A 21,968-nucleotide genomic window follows, 5' to 3' on the forward strand; every position below is an offset into this window, starting at 1 on the left:
GTTGGCTTCTTATGATATCACTAATAAAAATCGGGCCCCTCGGTTAACCCCCTTTCTTCTCATCAAGTATAGTTGTGAGACGCTCAAGATGAATGTCGAACGTTGGCGAGTAGACGATGACGTTGTTGAGGTAGCAGAGGCATGTGGACCATTTGAAACCTTGGAGCAAGGAGTCCATCATACGCTCAAAGGTTGCAGGGACGTTGCATAATCCAAACGGCATTACCTTAAATTGGTATAGGCAATCAGGTGTGATTAACGCAGTTTATTCTCTGTCCATATCATCAACAGCAATCTGCCAGTATACCGAACGAAGATCAATAGACGAGAAATAGCTGGAACCGTGCAGGCAGTCAAGGGCGTCGTCTACACGTGGGAGCGGGTAGACATCCTTCTTTCTAATGTTGTTCAGATGACGGTAGTCTACACAGAAGCGCCACGTGCCGTCCTTCTTAACCAACACCAAAGGTTACGCCCAGGGACTCAATGAAGGCTCAATGATGTTTTTATTGAGCATTTTGTTCACTTCATCTTGAAATACTCGGCGTTCTGACGCAGAAACTTGATATGGTCATCGGTGAATAGGCGCAGCATCGCCAGTAAGAATCTGATGTTTGACCACGAGCGTCTTGCCTAAAGGGCGATCGTCGAAGTCGAAAATATCGCGGTAGGACGATAATACTTCGCAATGGTCTTCAGCCTGCGTAGCGGACAGGTCCATCACAATCATTTTCTTTATGGTGGGATTGACGCCCGAGGCTGACGCGAGGGGCATGCTAAGCTCGTGAGAACCATCGGTCGATAACGCCGCCACATATTGGTCGCCGAGACAATCAATGATCGCAAGGCAAATACCTTGCGGTAGAATTTGCTTTGCCAATCCCAAGTTACAGACAGGCATGCCAGTGCGGTTCGCAGTAATAGTAAGTATACTGTTAGGCACGGTGACATCATACTGTAATGGGATATCGGGCATTGGAGTGACTTTCAGAACATGTGACACTTAATCTGCTTGGGACTTAGCATTGTCAGCTTTGCGGCATAGAGCCAAGACGTCAAGGATGTAGGAAACGTACGGCTCCGTAGATGACTGAACGCGAGATGGAAGAGCCTTTCTTGCGGCAGCCTTGCACCCAATGGTGTCGCCGAACAGTTCCCGTAGCTTCTGTTTGAAACTATCCCAACTGGTTATCTCGTCGTCGTGCGTTTGGTGCCACATGCATGGGGTGCCGCCGAGATAAAAAATGACATTGGCAAGCATAATGGTTGGGTCCCACCTTTTATTAGCGCTGGCGTCTTCATAGAGCTTGATCCCGTCGTCAACATCCTGTCCCTCCAGGTCAGAGAACACACCTGGGTCACAATGTGGGGCGACCGTGACGATTGGAGCAGGTGGGCGCACCACTGGGAGGCATGGTGACAAGCTCGGTGTGCCGAGCACTTCGGAATTCCGTGGTGACGACGGGGATCGCTCACCTCCACCAGAATGTTACGTGTGGAAAGACAGACGAAAAAGGCTATTTACATGCTATTTACACTGGAGTCAGGCAGCCAGGCTGATGCTCGCTTGTGCCAAGGACACCGACCAACTTCGTCGTTCTTGCGGCGGCTCGTCTCTGAGCATAGCTCGATGATATCGTAATAATGTAATCTTCTATACTCCCAACATTCCCGTAACAATATCTATGTGAACCTTTTGAAAATGTTCAGTGAGCAGGAGAAATGACTGTAGGGAGCTTCGGATGTGGCAATGTATCTATGGCGACTGCAGCGAAGCGAAATTTTCACCTGTGACGGCAAGTGAGGAATTTCCCACGTGCCGAAGTCTGGATGCCTTCTGGAGCAGTAGGCTAAGCTTGTGGCGTATGTCGCAAAAATGCGTGATCGGTCCCTGCCAATGAAGTCCCTACCATGGTCATGAACCAAGCTCGGATCTTCGCCTTTTAAGGACCTGCTCCACTGTGAGTACGAGTGGCTGGCAGCAGAAAACCGTGAAATTATGTCAACCGGACCTGTCAATAGAGCTTCCCTGACGGCTGCGTGTGGTTGGGTGCATTTGGTGTGGGCTGCTATTCCACAAGATGTCGTGGTGTGGTCGTTTGCCAAATGTGAGATTTCGCTGGATGACGACGCGCTGTGCGACCGTAGTAACGATGGCGAAGGCAGCACTAGTGAAGGCGAGTAGTGCAGTGACCATGTCAGCTACTAATAAATTTTCTTTATCGAATGTGCCCTCGGGTACGCTCTCCTTTTTTTTTGCCCTGTCACGTGATATGGAGGGGTCGACTTTGTGGTATTCTCCTCCGTGCTCTTGGGACAAAGGAATGACAACACAGTAGTGCAAACAATCACAAGGGCATTTATAGCACCTTTCATAGATCAGTGCCTGCTAGCCGAGTTGCTATCCCCAAAACATGCCGATGGGCACGCGACAAATCTAGATGTCCGACTCACCGCGACCAGATAACGAGCGAATATGTTCGCCCCATGCTGGATCCCAACGCCTGGTCGTTCGTGCGTACGATCACGCGAACGGTGGCGCGTTCGAAGGCGGGCCACACGAGGCGGTCTCGCAGAAGCATGGGCCGGCGCGCGCGCGGGACGTCCACGCCGTTCGGTGATCCGCCGGGAAAGAGAAGGAGCCTTGTCTCTCGGCACCAAAGTAAGCCCACCTGTTGGCGGCGCTGGCAGCGCAACACTCGCGCCCTCTCTCGTACTGCGCCTCAACCACACCGACCATCGTGGGCGCCAGGCCACGCGGCAAAGCCGGAATACAGGAGACGCGCCATGCGGGAAAAACATCGGGATGCGCGAGAGTCGCGCATCGTCACATCCCCCCAACCTTAAATCGCTTCTTATTCCGGCGAAACATGTGACATGGTCTAACATCAACCCGTGCTTCGCTAACAAGATAGTATATGCAACAGTGGCCGCGCTGAGGAAATGTCCACACGCTGTTCATAGCATGTGAGCCGACATTGTCTTTGGGTACACCGCTGGTGTCCGCCGGTCACAGCAGCAGCTTTGCAGACTCGACGGCACGATTCCAGGCCAGGACTCCGGAAACGACAACGCAGTAGTCGATACGAGCAAGCGTCGCTCGCGCCGACACGCCCTGCTGGCAAGAGCCGCCATAGCTGTCGGTGACCGCCGGCTCTTTTGTCCGCAGCCGAGGGTTGCGAGCTGGATACAGGAGGCCGCCGAAGTTGCTGCGCCGAACTGGCCACAGCATCACCATCGCCCGGGGTGGCTCGATCGTAGTGCGGGGCAGCAGCGCAGACGATGCGCAGGTGACAGCAAGCCAGGGGTGACTCCAATCACACTGCGTACACTCAACACACTCGGCAAACACTACGGTAGTGCAAGGGAGAGTAATTCTGCATGCGCATCGCCCACGGGGTACGATGTTCAACTCGGCTAGCAAAATATCGGGCAGCTACTCAGATGCTAAGTTCAAGTGAACGAAGCTCACTACCTTGAGTCGAACGAGTAATTTCAATTCGTGCGAGGTTAAATAGAATGAAGGAAGTAAATTGCAATGCCTCAACACCACGGTCCACCAGGTTGTGTCCCTCCATGTGTGACAGGCAGCTTCGTAAAGCCTTAGGCCTAAAGCGTCGCTACCCTGACAACAACCGGCATCCAAAAACCACACCCAAAATGAGCGTAAAATAGGCAGCTGCGACGAGACGTCAGCTCTGTGAGGTGGTCCTACTCTGCTTGGTGCACACAGCATCCGAGTTGACGCCGCCCACCATCCCCGACGGTGTCGGAGTGCCCGGTGCCAGGCCGCAATACCAGTCAGCCCGTAGTGACACTCGTGGCCCGCGGCCACCCGGTTCCCAGAGTCGCGACTTCATCAGAGTCAAAGAGATAGAAGAAGCTATTTACATAAGAAATTCGGACCACCCACGAGGCTTCCGTACTCACTCGCTTCAGGCTTGCCAATGCTCCGCGGGCGCTAAGCGTCGCTCTCCCAGGATGCAGACCACGTAGCTCTCGTACTGATGAATGCCATTAAAAAAAAAACACTTGCGAAAAGGCTTAGCATGTTGACATGTTCAAACACACTACAGCCACCGTCGCCTCGCTCAAGAAAGCACGCCGCCAACGCTAGCGATCAAAATCCACGCTAGCCCTACGCTTCGGTTCAAACAAAGGTCTCGAACGAAGCAAAACTGCTAAATCTATCGTCCGATGCCCCAAGAGGTCCACGTTGGCCGCCAGATGTGGGGTACTCCTCCGTGCTCTTGGGACAAAAGAAGGACAACACAGTAGTGCAAACAACCACAAGTGCATTTATTGCACCTTTCATAGATCACTGCCTGCTAGCCGAGTTGCTATCCCCAAAACATGCCGATGGGCGCACGACAAATCTAGAAGTCGGACTCACCGCGTCTGGATAACGAGCGAATATGTTCGACCCATGCTGGATCCCAACACCTGGTCGTTTGCGCGTACGGTCATGCGAACGGTGGCGCGTTCGAAGGCAGGCCACACGAGGCGGTCTCGCAGAAGCATGGGTCGGTGCGCGTGCGGGACGTCCACGCCATTCGCCGATCCGCCGGGAAAGAGAAGGCGCCTTGTCTCTCAGCACCCAAGTAACCTCGCCTGTCGGTGGCACGGGCAGCGCAACACTCGCGCCCTCTCTCGTACTGCGCCTCAATCACTCCGACCGCCGCGGGCGCCAGGCCACGTGGCGAAGCCAGATTACAGGAGACGCGCCATGCGGGAAAAACATCAGGGGAGGCGCGACAGTCACGCATCCCCACAACTTGCATTCGAGTCAACTTACAATCGTGTAAATATGGTAGCGCTCAGCGACAAGCCTTTGGTAAGCCTTGATTCCAGTGTGAGCAAGAGAATGTAAATGTTCTAAGATGCGGCACCTGAGATGATGCGTAACGAAGGGGTGATGGTGACCAGTGCACATGTTGCAAGTAAGGAGCACGTCGCCCTTGCACTAAAAATGTTGCAGGTGCAAGCCGTTTGGTGTTGATATTAGGTGTTGAAGTTCTTTGTCGTTTTGCAGCGCGATAGCTAATTCTCCTTGCAAAACAGCAGTTGTTGCAATGGCTTCAGACTCGGCTGAGCACGTCTGATGGAATATTTAATGCTCCTTTGACGTGTTGAAATTGCATTGAGAACTTGGTGAACTAAGCCAGTTGTGTTATTCCACGAGGGGAGTATGTCATTCTTATACTGCCAAAGCATGGATGAGGGTCTTGTGGTCCATAAACGAAGTGAAATGGCGACATTCAAGGAAGTAGGGTGCTTGATGAATAGGTAAGCTGCCAAAAGCTCGCAGCCGAAAGCGCTGTGCGTTGTTTGTGTTTCTGATAATTTTTAGAAGAAAGCAAGTGGATGTCAAACACCAGCCATGTGTTGCTGAAGCATTGCACCAAAGACAATGACTTGTTCAATGACTTGCTGTTAGGACACCCCCTGTGACTGTCGTACATTTTCTGCGCATGCCTCTTCTTGTATATATACACACGATGTGGCAACGCAATAAAATCTTGTTGGAAGTCAGCGCTGTGTATGTCGTCTATCGCTGTCCTTGTCTTTTGCGCTGTACGTCTTTGATCATGAATTACCAACTAGCCCAAGCAACCACCCTAGGAATATTGGTATTGCATGAATTTCAATGTTTTTGCATCTTAATTGCTGTTCAGCACTTTCTACACTGTACGTCATTTCGGTAATTCTTTTATCTTTTTTGGTGAGCTGTATTGCATACTGTTAACGTTTTTTTTTACTTAAGCTCGTCTTTTTCTGTCTCCTGTGCCTGTGTCTTGATGAAAGAATTTATTTCCCTCTCCCTTCGTCATACTTAGCTGCCAACATATCCATCGATTTTTTAATTACTTGTGTTGTTGTAGTCTGGGCGCCCATCTTTTTTTAAAGATTGTCCAGCTTAAACAACACACTTGCAAGTTTTCGACTGAGAAGATCAATCTGTGTTCCCAAAGTAGCCTTCTGCTGAGGAATATGCCGTGGTTGCTTTGTGGCTATGGTGCTGGGTTGCTAAGCAGAAGTTTGCAGGATCGAATCTTGGCCACGGCGGCCACGTTTCAGTGGGGGCGAAATGCGAAAGCACCCATGTGCTTAAATTTAGGTGCACGTTAAAGAACTGCAGGTGATCCAAATTATTCCGGAGTCTTCCACTACAATGTGCTTGTAATCAGATCATGGTTTTGGCACATAAAACCCATAATTTAATTTTAATTTCTGCTGAGAACTCTTTGTTTGATTTGGATCATGTATATCATTGCTATCTGAATTAGAGACTTTTCAGGCTTTGAGCTGCTTGTTTACAAGATTGGCATTTACAAGAAATTTTATCGCCTGGCTTCATTTCCTCACTTGCTTGCTTAGAGATATGAGAGCAGTTCTCTAAGCAGTACTTGTTTCTGCATTGCGCATTTGACAACCTTTGATCAATACTTTTCTCACGGGCAAAACAGTTTGGTGCAGACATGGTTACGATCGTCTGAACATTAACATAAATGCTGCAGTACAGTGGAGCAATGATCACAGCAAGAAAGTGTGTGTTATTCGGTGTTAACCTAAATGTAAAACAACCGTGGTTAAAGCTTCCCTCAGCATTCCACCGGACTGCAGGTGTGGCTTGCGCGCAATGCCTCAGTGTTGCTTCAAAGGGTATATTTCGGTTTGGATAAGGGTTACCTGCATCTCGGTGTCAGCCAGCACTTTGCTTTTTGTAGGTCAAGCTCCTTCAAAGAAATGGCAGCACAGTTCCTTTCCTTACCGTTCCTCAATGCAACGGTCCTTTCTGTTCTCGTTCACGTTCTGCCATGCATTCACCCCATGGACCATTTGCAGCATCCTCTTGGTCAGTTGTACATCAACATCTGGTTTTTTGGACTCTCTAGGGGCCGCGAACACGCCAGAAAAAATGAATGCATTTCTTTTACTGCCCTCAAAGACTCAAATTGCTACAGGCACGTCCCAGAAAGCTCTGAAGGCTTGCCAGTGCACTTATTACGCATATTGGTGCTCGTACTGTGACAGCAGACAGCAGGTGCACGCGTGTATAATTAGGGAATGCGTACTGTCGCATGACAATTGCCCCTTTCTATGCTTGTTAAGCTTCATCGCAATACTTTATGTATGCTTCGCTGCCAGCATTGCTGTTCTGAGGCGAAGTTGCCTTTCGGAAACCGGCATTATGCAATGTGCTGTAGTTTCTAAGCTTCGAAGCCGATCGCAAGAAATACAGAGGTGGAGTCCCTGCCATTGCTGATAGCGGCAAATTCTTTTAATGAAAAACACGGCACCGAACGGCGAGAACATTAATAGCTAACGTCGAAGCAGCTAGGCCTTGCGTTGCCATAGTGGTGGCTATGACTGCCAGCGAATGTGCATGCGAGAGCACCGGTTTTAGGCGCCAAGATGATCAAAACGGCGGGGTTAGCTTCGATTAATGCCGTTTTAAACCTGCGGACATGGCAGAAAGTCAGGAAAACACGACGGTGAAGGGTTCTTGCATGTGAAATTTCAGGTGTTCCTATGCATTGACTATATGGAATACGTGGTGTTGCCGCGATATCGTCCGCATTATCGGACATGTCCCAGAAATCAGGAGTCCGGAAAATCGGTCATTGATTGCACACTGGCAACTCATCCAGCCGATGACACTACGTCAACGACAATTCGTTACAATTCCTCTCTTTTACTCGAGCCAGCATTAGGGCGACCTTCGTTCCCTTTTAGTAAGATGACAGCTCATTTTCCCTGATAGAAGCACAAATTCCCCGAGCATTTCCAGACTATTAAAAATCCTTGAGAATTCCCAGTTTTTCCTGGTTTTCCCGGTTGGTAGACACCCTGAATAACCATACTGGCAGCCAATCAGAGCTGTTTCTGACTTTGCTAAGGCCCAGAAAGAAAACAAGCATTTTTTTCTCTCCCCTTGCTTTCTATGCATATATCCTAAATTTTCAGGTTTCCAGGTTGGCAGTTATGTGAAGTAAGCATTAACCCAGGGTGTCTACCAACCGGGAGAACTGGGAAAACTGGGAATTCTCAGGGATCTTGAATAGCCTGGATATACTCTAGGAAAACTCTGGGAATTTATGCTTCTATCAGGGAAAATAAGCAGTAATTTTGTTGAAAGGGAACGAAAGTTGCGTGTAATTAGTTGCGAGTATACAGTCAATGACAAGACTTTCTGGATGCCCGATAATGCGGACGGCTTCGTGGCACGGCCATGTACCCCATAGAGTCAATGTATGAAAACGTCTGAAATTTTGGACATGAGAACCCTGCTCCGTCTGATTTTCCTTACTTTTTCCATTACCGAAGGGCCGAAATGGTACTAATCAAAGCCACTACCACCGTGATTTTGATTATCTAGCTGCCTCGAACAAGTGCTCTTGCACACAGATCCACTGGCAGCTGAAGCCCCCACCACAGCAACGCTAGGCCTAAGGACCGATTTACGCTCGAGCTGCCCATTGCCGCAAGCCACACTGCAAGCGGGCGGTCCACTATTAATGACCAAGCTGATGTCACAAGGAGCGATCATAAACTTTTGCCTCCGTGCGGAGACTGCACAAACACAGCGCTAAAGACGAAAGTATGAAGACAAAAAACTGGTATGGTGAATGTATGATATTCTGTTGGCAGCTGGAGCTTATAGTATGTACGTAAGCATTGAAACCAATATTTGAAGCGGTCGATATTGCGTAGGGATGTGGCGAATATTTGCAACTTTAAAAAAATGGATTGAATAGTGCCCTATTCAATTCGGTAGTCAGTTTTTGTAAATGTGAATACTTTTTTCGTACCTTTAGAGTATTTCAAAATGCTAGTGCACCCGCATAAACATGAAATTACAGGAAAGTATAGTAAGTTTTCACCACGACAGGCATAGTATAGCCACAAAACATACCGTATTTACTTGCATAATGATCACACTCGCATAATGATTGCACCACTGAATTTTGTTATCAAAATTCAATTTTTTTCTTTCCCATGTTATGATCGCACCTTGAATGTGCTGCAGCGAAAAATTTTTTTCTTTTCGTGGAAAATTTAACCCGCCTAATGAATGCGCCCCCTGAATTTGTGGCAATTTTCTTGACAAAGAAGTGTGATTATTATGCGAGTAGATAAGGTAAGAACTTGCGTGGTAGAGCAGGCTATGTCACTCAGGTAGGCACACTTTACAGGCTGTACAGTGATCATTTGCAGCCTCTGAAGAGCCCTGTGCATGCAAATAAAGTACTTATTTGTTCCTAATGCTCAGTTTTTGTTTTTCATATACAACACTGTCACGTATTATTGACAGTAAAGAACACAGTAGCAATACTGTGAATGGCGAAACGAACTTTTATTGGGCGCACCTGTGCCCACAAAAACAGGCTACACTTAAAATATAATGATACTGGCGAGCACTGCCGGCGATTAGCAAAAATTTGATCTACCTATCAAGTGCATCAGCTTTTATACACGTTTTTTTATCCCGATACATGCAGATGCATCCAAAGCTGAGCGATTACATATGTTAGATGGTGAAAAGCACTCACCCAAAAAAGATAAGCAAGTCCCTGTGTTAATGCCCCCCCCCCCCTCTCAGAAAGCATCGTCCCAATGCTACAAACATAACAGGAGAGCGAAATACAAAAGGACACTTATCAAAGAAACAAAGTCCAAGGTAACACAGTCCAAAAAACAAAGTCCAAAGGTCAGCTATGCGAAGTCCCAAAGTTAATTAGTGCTGGTAGAACGACTTAAATCGCACAACATGTAGATTTGAGGTCATGAACGGCGCCGCTATGATAGTGAAATAATGTCTGGTATGACCTCACAGTCGAGTGCACCAATGCATTGGACGATCTTGTAGGGTCTGAAATAGCGACTTAAAAGCTTCTTGCTAAGTCCTCGTCGGCGTATTGGGGTCCAAACCCGAAACGCGGTCGCCGGGCTGGCACTCGATGTGGTGTCGTCGAAGGTTGTAGTGTCGGCTGTCCGTTGTAGGAGTTGAGGAGGACGTCGGGATGAAAAACTTGGGAGGACTATTTTACATTATTTACAGTGAGAGTCAATTAACAGTCTTAGAGCCATTACGGGCTGGCAGCAACTCAGACGCTGCGGCCCGTCGCAAGAAGTTCGAGAGAGATGAATAAGAGAAAAGCTCTAGGAATGCTCCCGATCTGTGTCTTTTAAGCCCTTCGATCTCGGCTTAAAACGACGTTCGGCCAATGGGCGAGCCCGCTCACATGACGCCATTTTCGGCCAATGGTAGGCGCCCGTGCGATGGTGTCATACCCGGCGAAGAGAGTCGCCGCTTGGTCTCCCTGCGGTCTCGCCTTGCTGACTTATGCTCCGTCACAATAGCCAGGTGGGGCGATGGCGGACCAAGGCGGGCAGAATTTCACGCTGCCTTACTTCTCCCGGCGGTCTTGTCTCACTGGCTTGCAACTCGTCGGCACAATGGGTGTATGGGGGCTACGCTGCCAGGCCTGCTTCGGGACCCACTTTACTTGCAACAGTGCCAGGCTATCCCTTCGCTTTCTGGAAGAGTCAAGCATTGAATAGCTCCACCGGCGGTGTACCAAGTGGGGGCCTTCAACTTGTTTGCACGTACGCGCCTCTGGAATGTGGCTTCTGCGCTTCTCAATTAGCTGTGGTGCAATTCGATGTGGTCTGGGGAACTCGAAGGGGGCTCAGAAAGAGGTCCCGTATCTAACACCGTCCTCTGCTAGTTCTTGATCCGCGAGCTGTCGGGCTTCTTCGGCATGCTGGAGATGGGTGGCGATGTCAAGATTCTCTTTGCTTGTGACATCCGGCAGCATGGCATCGAGAGTCGTTGTCAGGTTCCTGCCGTAAACCAGCTTGAACGGCATGATCTGTATTGTTTCTTGCACCGCCGTGTTGTTACACTGCCATGTAAATTAGTATGCTATCTTCTCAGGGATAAAAAGTAATAATAATAATAATAATGATGGCCCTCCACACTTTATTGCCACTGGCCCCAGCCAGTTTCTAGGGCCTTCTGGAGGTGTTCTACTTGGCAGCAACGAAGGGTTTGTTTGGAAAGGCGCTCATACGACTTTGCGAATACAGCTCTAACCGAGGCAGCTGGTTGCAATTCCCACTGGGCGTTTTTGATGGGAGATGGTGTCTCGGATGCAACCATTGTTCCCTAGCCCCACCGAGGCAGATGCTTCAGCCACTTGGGTTGCTTTTGGTATTGGCACCAATTGGTACTTTTGGTCAGGCTCGAGTAAACTAAGAGATCTAATTAACCATATATTAAGTAAGAGAAGTCCACTCTATACGCATTTACTGTGAAATTCCTGTTGGACGAGCATTGCAAAAGCAGACAAAGAAAGATGCTGCTTGTTGCTATGCTTCATACTTTTTGCTGTGGAATGGACGTGAAAACAAGTAAGGACGTGATCGAACCTGTCCTGGTGTCTTTCCCACCACAAGAAGTAAGATACACACACACTGGCTGTTGAGCCAATAGAAATGCCTGCCCAAGTTGCCCTACTGTGAAATTCACTTTGTGTAGTGCAAGCGCTGACAGTTTATTTAACCAGACCTTAGTCAATAGTTCTCTGTAGGTTTTCCTTCTCGGTAAAGGTGCAGTGCAGCATTTGTGTTGTGCAGGTTGCCCGCTCAAGAAACCAGCTGGGTGGCAAGCACATGCAGTCGCACTCTAATTCCGTTGTGGTCTCTCTTCAGGTAAGAAGGCACTCTCAGGCATGTGGTTCAAGAACATGAAGATTCATATAGCATCTATAACAAACTGTTTACACCAAGGCATCCTGATGCTAGGGGAAACCAGGGATCAGAATGCACCAGTGTGGTTTGTCAAGGATGCCGTTAAATAGCGAGTAGAGGGCTGAGCTAGGAGACAACGTGTGAAATGGATGCCTTGCAGCTGGTGCACAATGGGGCTTCAAAACACATGAGAAGGAACAAGAAACATACCTTATGTTTTTATACACTATACATATTTAATTATGATACAGACTGTTTTGAACAAGTACACTGTGTAAAATAAAATAAAAATACTAATGACCCTATTTCCATGTGCAAGAAGTAAGGAGAAAGAGATCTCTATTTTGCTATTGTGGAATGCAGTGATGCACGAGTGTGTCCTTCTGCACTTTAGATTAACCTGCTGTTGAGGCTGTGATGTTGGCATGTGTAAGCCTAGCAACAGATGTCTCCTTCTTGTTTCATTTGGGGTGTTGCAGTGTGCATTTATGTCACCGTGAATTCGCCTTTTGCTGTGGTGAAGCAGAAACAGCAGATGCTTACCAATGCTGCATCATGGAGTGTCACACTCAGTTGGAAAAAGCCAGCCACAGGGCATCATATATTTGCAAAGGCTCACGATTCTTTGTTCGCCTGCTGGGTGCTCCCTGTGTACCTTAACTCTTTCCCTACCATGGGGAAAAAGGCGTTTTTTTGTAGGTTACGCCAGATCTTTTTTTTCTGGAGGAACTACTGCACTCAATATTTTATGTAATGCATAAACAAAAAGCAGAATGAATGCACTTTTCATACATAAAAGTTTCATTATTATGATTTATGTCATTAAAAAGATATCTTTTCAGAATCGAGATTGTGGGATAATATTGAACAGAGTTTGTAAAGACATGCTGTGTCTACTAAAAAACATGTGTAACGAAAATTATGAGATATACTATATGTATTGCCTATTATAGGCACTACTATCTCCCAAAACAATCCATTTTTTATAGAACAGCTATACCATTCTCATCATCATCATCATCAGCCTGGTTACGCCCACTGCAGGGCAAAGGCCTCTCCCATACTTCTCCAACAACCCAGGTCATGTACTAATTGTGGCCATGTCGTCCCTGCAAACTTCTTAATATCATCCGCCCACCTAATTTTCTGCCGCCCCCTGCTACGCTTCTCTTCCCTTGGAATCCAGTCCGTAACCCTTAATGACCATCGGTTATCTTCCCTCCTCATTACATGTCCTACCCATGCCCATTTCTTTTTCTTGATTTCAACTAAGATGTCATTAACTCGCGTTTGTTCCCTCACCCAATCTGCTCTTTTCTTATCCCTTAACGTTACACCTATCATTCTTCTTTCCATAGCTCGTTGCGTCGTCCTCAATTTGAGTAGAACCCTTTTCGTAAGCCTCCAGGTTTCTGCCCCGTAGGTGAGTACTGGTAAGACACAGCTATTATACACTTTTCTCTTGAGGGATAATGGCAACCTGCTGTTCATGATCTGAGAATGCCTGCCAAACGCACCCCAGCCCATTCTTATTCTTCTGATTATTTCCGTCTCATGATCCGGATCTGCCGTCACTACCTGCCCTAAGTAGATGTATTCCCTTACGACTTCCAGTGCGTTGCTACCTATTGTAAATTCCTGTTCTCTTCCGAGACTGTTAAACATTACTTTAGTCTTCTGCAGATTAATTTTTAGACCCCACTTCTGCTTTGCCTCTCCAGGTCAGTGAGCATGCATTGCAATTGGTCCCCTGAGTTACTAAGCAAGGCAATATCATCAGCGAATCGCAAGTTATTAGGATATTCTCCATTAACTCTTTTCCCAAATTCTTTCCAATCCAGGTCTCTGAATACCTCCTGTAAACACACTGCGAATAGCATTGGTGAGATCGTATCCCCCTGCCTCACGCCCCTTTTTATTAGATTTTCTCGCTTTCTTTATGGAGGACTACGGTGGCTGTGGAGCCGCTATAGATATGTTTCAGTATTTTTACATACGGCTCGTCTACACCCTGGTTCCGTAATGCCTCCATGACTGCTGAGGTTTCAACAGAATCAAACGCTTTCTCGTAATCAATGAAAGCTATATATAAGGGTTGGTTATATTCTGCACATTTCTCCATCACCTGGTTGATAGTGTGAATATGGTCTATTGTTGAGTAGCCTTTACGGAATCCTGCCTGGTCCTTTGCTTGACAGAAGTCTAAGGTGTTCCTGATTCTATTTGCAATTACCTTAGTAAATAGTTTGTAGGCTACTGACAGTAAGCTGATCAGTCGCGTCCCCTTTCTTACGGATTAGGATTATGTTAACGTTCTTCCAAGATTCCGGTACGCTCGAGGTCATGAGGCATTGCATATACAGCGTGGCCAGTTTTTCTAGAGCAATTTGTCCACCATCCTTCAACAAGTCTGCTGTTACCTGATCTTCCCCAGCTGCCTTCCCCCTTTGCATATCTCTCAAGGCTTTCTTTACTTCTTCCGGCGTTACCTGTGGGATTTCGAATTCCTCTGGACTATTTTCTCTTCCGTTATCGTCGTGGGTGCCACTGGTACTGTATAAATCTCTATAGAACTCCTCAGCCACTTGAACTATCTCATCCATATTAGTAATGATATTGTCGACTTTGTCTGTTAACGCATACATGTGATTCTTGCCAATTGCTAGTTTCTTCTTTACTGCTTTTAGGCTTCCTCCGTTCCTGAGAGCATGTTAAATTCTATCCATATTATACTTCCTAGCTGTCTTACGCTTGTTGATTAACTTCGAAAGTTCTGCCAGTTCTATTCTAGCTGTAGGGTTAGAGGCTTTCATACATTGGCGTTTCTTGATCAGATTTTTCCTCTCCTGCGATAGTTTACCGGTACCCTGTCTAACGGAGTTACCACCGACTTCCGTTGCACACTCCTTAATGATGCCCACAAGATTGTAGTTCATTGCTTCAACACTAAGGTCCTCTTCCTGAGTTAAAGCCGAATACCTGTTCTGTAGCTTGATCTGGAATTCCTTTATTTTCCCTCTTACCGCTAACTCATTAATCGGCTTCTTATGTACCAGTTTCTTCCGTTCCCTCCTCAGGTCTAGGCTAATTCGAGTTCTTACCATCCTGTGGTCACTGCAGCGCACTTTGCCGAGCACGTGCACATCTTGTATGATGCCAGGGTTAGCGCAGAGTATGAAGTCTATTTCATTTCTAGTCTCGCTGTTCAGGCTCCTCCACGTCCACTGTCGGCTATCCCACTTGCGGAAGAAGGTATTCATTATCCGCATAGTATGCTGTTCCTCAAAATCTACTGATAACTCTCCCCTGCTATTCCTAGTGTCTATGCTATATTCCCCCACTGCCTTGTCTCCAGCCTGCTTCTTGCCTACCTTGGCATTGAAGTCGCCCATCAGTATAGTGTATTTTGTTTTCACTCTACCCATCGCCAATTCCACGTCTTCATAGAAGCTCGCGACTTCCTGGTCATCATGACTGGATGTAGGTGATTAGACCTGTACAACCTTCATTTTGTACCTCTTATTAAGTTTCACAACAAGACCTGCCACCCTCTCCTTAATGCTATAGAATTCCTGTTTGTTACCAGCTATATTCTTATTAATCAGGAATCCAACTTCTAGTTCTCGTCTCTCCGCTTAGCCCCGGTAGCACAGGACGTGCCCGCTTTTTAGCACTGTATATGCTTCTTTTGGCCTCCTAACTTCACTGAGCCCTATTATATCTCATTTACTGCCCTCTAATTCCTCCAATAGCACTGCTAGACTCACCTCACTAGACAACATTCTAGCGTTGCCAGGTTCATATTCCAATGGCGGCCTGTCCGGTTGGGCATTCTGGGCTGTGGCCACCGATGTTCTGGGTTGGTTTGTGTTGTTGTCACTCTTTAGAGTCCTATGAAAAGGCAGCATCCTCAGACTCACTGCTGCTCGATCCATCCATAGAATCAGCCACAAACACAGCGGAATGAAGGGATCTGCCATCTTTCGAAGTGCACGTGCCGCTCCCAGAGGCGGCCATTTTACTATTTTGACGATTGGGAAACTTCGGAGTGCAATAAAAAATTACTGCCTGGCGCAAAAAAAAAATCGAACTGCTTAGAAAACAAAAATATAGTTCTCCGTCACGTCTTATGGCACAGTGTGTCCGCGAGCAGTGCAGAAGATTTCGAAAGTGGCATTTCAAACCGTTGATAGATGGCGGCCATTTTTGCTTTCTACTTTGGTGGTCGCGAAACCTCAAAGCGCGTTCAATAATCACTGCTTGGTGGGAAGAAAGTGAACTGCTTAGGAAACGAAAACACAGTCTCCTCCTTCACGTCCGATGGCGTAGTGTTTCCGTGAGCGGCATGGAAAGTCTCGAAAGTGGCGTTTCAAACCATCGTTAGCAGGCTAACGGTGCCTAATGGGCATGGTATGGAAAGAGTTAAGTGCAGTGCATCACCCATGCTGCTGATTTCTTGAGCCTTCAATGGTCGCATCAATGACTGACCGCAGGTGACCACTTAAAATTAATTTTTTAATCAGACTGATCGAATACATGTATTTGTTATTTGTGCTGACATTGTTGTGCTTACCTTGAATGACGAGTCGTGCTTTGGTGTCCCGCATCATTTTGTATAGTTTCAGTCCTGAATATCAGATTTGTGCTAGAACCTGTAGTGCACTAACATGTTCACCTGTTAGAGCCATTAATAAACTGCGTTGCACAAGTACGCGCAGCTGCTAAGAATTTTTACTTTCCTTGTGAAAAATACTTTCAGCATATTCGTCTTTTTGAACTTTTACAGCATTTTATAACCAACCAGCATACATTTTGCGATGTGCTTTACATATGGATCACGCATGTGTTGACTCGTAAGATAACTTGTCCATGTTAATATTTCCTGGAACATATTGCTGCGTCTCTTCTATGTTGACGACAAAGACAAGGATGGGAGCCTTCGTAGGCTCTGTCTCATGTGCTGGCCTAGGAGAGATTAGAAGATGAAGAGGATATCTCTACGAGCTCGATTGCTAAAACAAGCTGGTCTTGTAATAGGTGTCCTCATGTCCTATTTTCGTCACACTGTGACACTAGTGGAGGTGCTTGGTATGACTACCCAATGCTCTGGACCGCTCCTGGGAACCGTTCATTTAGCCCGGACACATTGTCGCCCATTGCAATGCTTGTACATTGTTTCAGTCGTTGGTTGCCTTTTGGCTTACGGAACGCGGGCCAATCCTTTCAGCATTTTATCGATTCTGTCACCCGAGGCTTGCCTTCCGTTTTTCGTCGTTGGTTGTGCAAGGCTTTGCTCCAGGGCTCATCCGCTGCAGGAACCTTCGTCCAGATGCTACCCATCGGCTTCCATGGCTGATGCCAGCCCGCCACAGGATCCCGAAAGCATCTGTTGATCCAGCCCGCCACAGGTAACCCTTCTTCATCCACGGATTCATGATCGCTTTCACGCTGGCTCCTTTGAAGACATCGAAGTGTGACTTGACCAGTTTGAGCGCATCGCCTAGATCAATGAGTGGAGTTATAAAGAAAAGGTCGCCAATGCCTATTTTGCTCTTGGCGATCGCGTTTCTGGCAGCCTCATGGCCGCACAGCCGCAGCCAAGACACCCTCTCCCATCTTTCACCATTGCTCAAATGTGCAGTGCAGTGAAAGAAGAATGATGCGAGGATGCAAAATCGAGCTGCCGAGGTTGAGCAATATTGAAAATAGTCGGTTGTTGTTTTGATCCTCAGGGACGCATCACTAGCTTCTGTCTGCCCTGTCCAGGCATGCTTGTGGCCTTCACGACATTGGTGACTCGGACTAGTAGCAAGTGCTATGGAGACATCTGAAGGCACTGACCTTCCACCACTCTCCGTCGCCGACATTAAACATGCCCCCCTTTTGGACAGTGGATCCTGAGTTGTGATTTATCCAAGTAGAATCACAATTCGCTCCACGGGACATCACGGCAGACCTCACGAAGTATTACAACGTGGGGAGCAGTCTGCCCCCGTCAACTGCTAGCAAAATTCGAGACCTGCTGTTTTCCCGACTTGCAGCAACTCTTGCGCCACGCCGAAGGCAAGGCTCATTCGCAGGGTCACTCCCCATGAGAACCAACGGCTGCAACAGCTGCTCCAGGAATCTCGCCTCGGTGACCGTTCGCCCAGCCAGCTGTTGCATCATATGTAGCAACTACTGGGCAACACGGTGGATGGTCTCGATAGCACATTGCTCCAAAAAATATTTTTACAAAGAATTCCCTCGAACGTTAGAATGGCTATTTCTGCCTCAAATGAAAAAGACCTATCCAACTGGCCAAGCTGGCCAACAAGCTCATGATGGCAGCTCCCACATCAATCACAGCCATTACAAGCAAACCTTCTCAATCTGAGCAGCTTCAAGAAATGAAGGTTGAAATCTCGCACCTATTGGACTCCATGGCCGCTCTCCAGACTGCATCATGGTCAATGTATCAGGGTGCTCCTCAGCCACCTAACAAGCACCAAAAGCTATGTTGGCACCACCACAAGTTTGACAATGCCACACGGAAATGTTTACCGCTTTATGAGCTCTCAGGAAATGCTTCAGGCAAGCATCGGGTGACCAGTGGCACTGCCACACTACATCACTCGTCCATGTTCTTCCTAACCAAATGCGACAGCGGCATCCACTTCCTCGTCAACACAGGTGCCGAAGTAAGCGTAGTCCCAGCCTCTACCATGGATTGCAAGTGCCTAAACATGTCGCCTCTACACGCGGTAAACAAAACGATCATTGCCACGCACGGAAACTGCTCCTCAACAGTTCGTTTAGGCCTGCAGGGAACACTTAGCTGGATTTTCACAGTGGCCTACGAGAAATTCGCTATCCTCGGGGTGGATTTTCTGTACCACTTAGATCTCTTAGTCGACATGTGTTACCAGAGACTGCGTGACCCCATCTCACGCAGTGAGGCAAGAGGCAAGCCTTCAAGACATTTGTCGCTCAGCCCTACGCTGTTTAGACCTGCTGGCACTCTTTGTTTCACTTTCATACTGAACGAATACTATATTTACTCACATAATGAACACACTTTTTTCCCCAAAAAGTGTGCACAATGTTGGGGGGTGCATTCATTATGCTGGGTAAAATTTTGATCTTTTTTTTTTTCTGCGGCCGCCTCCAAAGAAGTAGCTTTCGCCTGAAATGCAAACCATTGATTGAGATAGAAAATGTGTAGACAGCTACATGAAGTAAGGATAGTAGTTTTATCGGCCGTATAAACTTGCAAACATTTGCCTCAGTGCAAACTCAGTGGTAAGAACACAGCATGCACGAAGGTACGAGCCGCCATCAACTTGGCCCTTGACACAGATCGTATTGAAGAAGGGGTAAGGTGTGCAGATACAGACACAAGAGAAGTGGACAACACGAATGCCGACTATCAACTGAAGGAAGCACTGAGGCGAAAAAAGAGAAGGAAGGCTAAAAATTTATCTGCGCATGCTCTGGAATGGTAGCACCACGAGCGCATGCTCTGGAATGGTATCAATCAGAGGCTAATGGAACATAAAAGGACGTTAACCGGCGGATCGCCTTCCAGTCTTTCCTTACATTGCCAAGATTGCCCCTCCCCCACGTTTCCCCTGGGACCTTTTGCACAATGGCGCGTGATTGAGCCGCGATCGTCGGGTTCCCTCGCTCGCTTTTACTCACACCTACGCCATGCAGTGTGCGGTGGCGGCGACAACGATGGCGATGGCAAAAATGCGCCTGGAGCGTCCATATAATTGCTATCGCTATAAAAGTAGGAAGACACGATATGATTCGGCATTGGACACGGCACGGGACAATCACATCCACTGGGCGCCATATGAGACGCCGAATCGTACCGTGTGTCTCCTACTTCACAGCAGGAAATTTAGGGTGCGATCACTATGCCAGAAAAAGAAAAAACGCATTTCTTCATTGGAAAAGTGGGGCTGCTTTCATTATGCGAGTGCATTCATTATGCAAGTAAATACGGTATTCAGACCTGACGCACCAACGCCAAATCGAAATTCAAGTGAAACATGCCGTGTTCCACCACATCAACACCACGGGACCATCGGTGCATGTGTGACTGTCGGCTATCGCCCAAAAATCCAGTAGTGGCACAGCAGGAATTTGACCATGTTGGAGTCAGGTATCATCCAACCTTCTTCCAGTCCTTGGGCATCATCCCCCCCCCCCCCCCACATAGTTCCTAAGCCGTCATCGAGGGACTGGCATCTGTGCGGGGACTATCGAGCGCTGAACATTGTTACGATGCCCGACAGGTGCCCTGTACCACATATCCACGACGTACTGGTACGTCCAGACGTTCTAAAGGTTCATAGACGGTGTTCTACGAAGCCTCGATTTTTGCCACAGCTAACTGGTTGACTTGTTTATCGTGAGCAGCACTCGAGAACAGCACTTACGCACTGTTTTTCAACGGCTATCTGAACATGGCTTTATCGTTAACGTGGCCAGGAGTAAACTTAAATGCCCGAGTTATCGTTCTTGGGCCACGTCATCTCCTACTCTGGAGCAATCTAAAGTGCAACTGATGGAAGACTTCCCACAGCCAACCACGAAATGTCAGCTATATGAATTTCTAGGATTGATGAACTTCTACCACCGCTTTGTGCCTAAGTGCGCCCAATTCATAGAGCCACTTTATAGACTGCTGAAGACGGCGGAAGGCTCCTCAAGCGACCTGCCCTGCGGCATGGAAGTGAAGAATGCTTTCCACCAAAGCAAGCAAACCTTGACAATTGCGGCTCTCCTGGCATACCCACGACCAGGCATTCCACAGTGTTTAATGGTGGGTGCTTCGGACACAGCTATCGGTGCTGTGTTGCAGCAACTCAGTGACAGTACATGGCACCCAACTGCATTTTTCCCAAGGAAGCTCTCACCTACTGAGCGGCTACAGCACCTCCGGGCACAAGCTGCTAGCCGTCTACTTCAGCATACTCAAGTTCCGTTATTTTCTGGACAGCGTCGAGTTTTTCACTTTAACCGGTCATAAGCCTCTGACCTACGCTCTTCACTCTCTCCGCTCAGATGGTGGCACACACGTGACATGTGACTTCGCCAACTGGCATACGTCTCAGAGTTCACAACAGACATTCGCCATGTAAAAGGAAGCGACAATATCGAGGCTGACGCCTTTTCATGGAGTGCTATAAGTGCTGTCAAGTGTTGCCGAGGGAATTCCCTTCGATACCCTGGCGGCAGCTCAGAGTGAAGACAGAGCTTGTAGCGGCAGCAGCATCGGCATAGCATAAGAGTTAAGTAGACACTCACGTCCACACAAGGCACGAGTGGCTGGCACGCTCCGGCACGGGCTAGTGTTTCGAAGGGGATTATTAAAATAATGCTACGCTAAGAGATCGAGTGTCAATTTTTCCTTTCCCACGAGAGCCCGAGACTTTACAGGTCTACGTGGTCGATCGTCACCACAGTTTGTGACCGCGGACGTGATACTGCCATATGCTCCTGTGGTAGAGACAACCATGGACTAGACCAACGCTACGAGAGCTCAAGGCCAGAGCCCTTCTGTGGAACGCGGTGTTCGGCCCTCACTGTCCACCTCCCACATTACTGGAACCAGCATCCTTCGGTGTGGTTTCTTCAGGCTGAATCGCAATTTCAAGTCGCCAGTATCCACTCTCAAGCCTGAAAGTTTAATTACCGCGTTGCAGTGCTCTCGCCCACCGCCATATATGAAGTAGCAGATTTGTTGAACTCCCCATTGTCTACCGCCGCCTATGACGATCTCAATGCAGCCCTGCTACAGCATACAGCAGCTTCACAGCTTTCTCGCAGCCAGCAGCTTCTGTCCGTTGAAGAACTCGGCGACCAATGCCCCAGTCAACTTCTTCGCCAAATGAGCCAGCTGCTCGGAAACAACGTAAGATCCATCGATGACACGCTGTTGCGCGAATTGTTTTTCCAATGACTCCCGGCTAACGTGCAAATGCTCCTGGCGACAGCCTCTACCATGGACCTTACCGGACTTGCCGCTTTGGCCGACAAAGTAATGGAAGTAGCCACCCCGGCCATCGCAGCCACGGCATCGTCTCTGGGTGACAATACAACCGCCCTGCAAACCCTTCCCTGCTCTTCAGCAGCGCAATATACTCTCCACTCCTTGTGTGAGTGCCTGGAACGCATCTGTAGAGTGGAACAACAACGCACACCATCTCGTTGCCCAAGCA

At 47.9% G+C, this 21,968-nt stretch overlaps 1 protein-coding gene across 2 annotated transcripts in view; it reads left to right on the top strand.

Annotated features, from left to right (window-relative positions):
• The window catches only part of Syx5 (syntaxin 5), a 292,245-nt gene that overhangs the window by 178,457 nt on the left and 91,820 nt on the right, over positions 1–21,968 (top strand). For both annotated transcript variants that reach the window (XM_065424230.2, XM_065424229.2), the window contains exon 7: positions 11,644–11,718. In XM_065424230.2, coding sequence (XP_065280302.2) covers positions 11,644–11,718 — 75 coding nt within the window. The remainder of the gene's footprint in view (positions 1–11,643; positions 11,719–21,968) is intronic.

Source organism: Dermacentor albipictus, chromosome 7 (genome assembly GCF_038994185.2).
Source record: "Dermacentor albipictus isolate Rhodes 1998 colony chromosome 7, USDA_Dalb.pri_finalv2, whole genome shotgun sequence".
NCBI classification, from domain to species: domain Eukaryota; kingdom Metazoa; phylum Arthropoda; class Arachnida; order Ixodida; family Ixodidae; genus Dermacentor; species Dermacentor albipictus.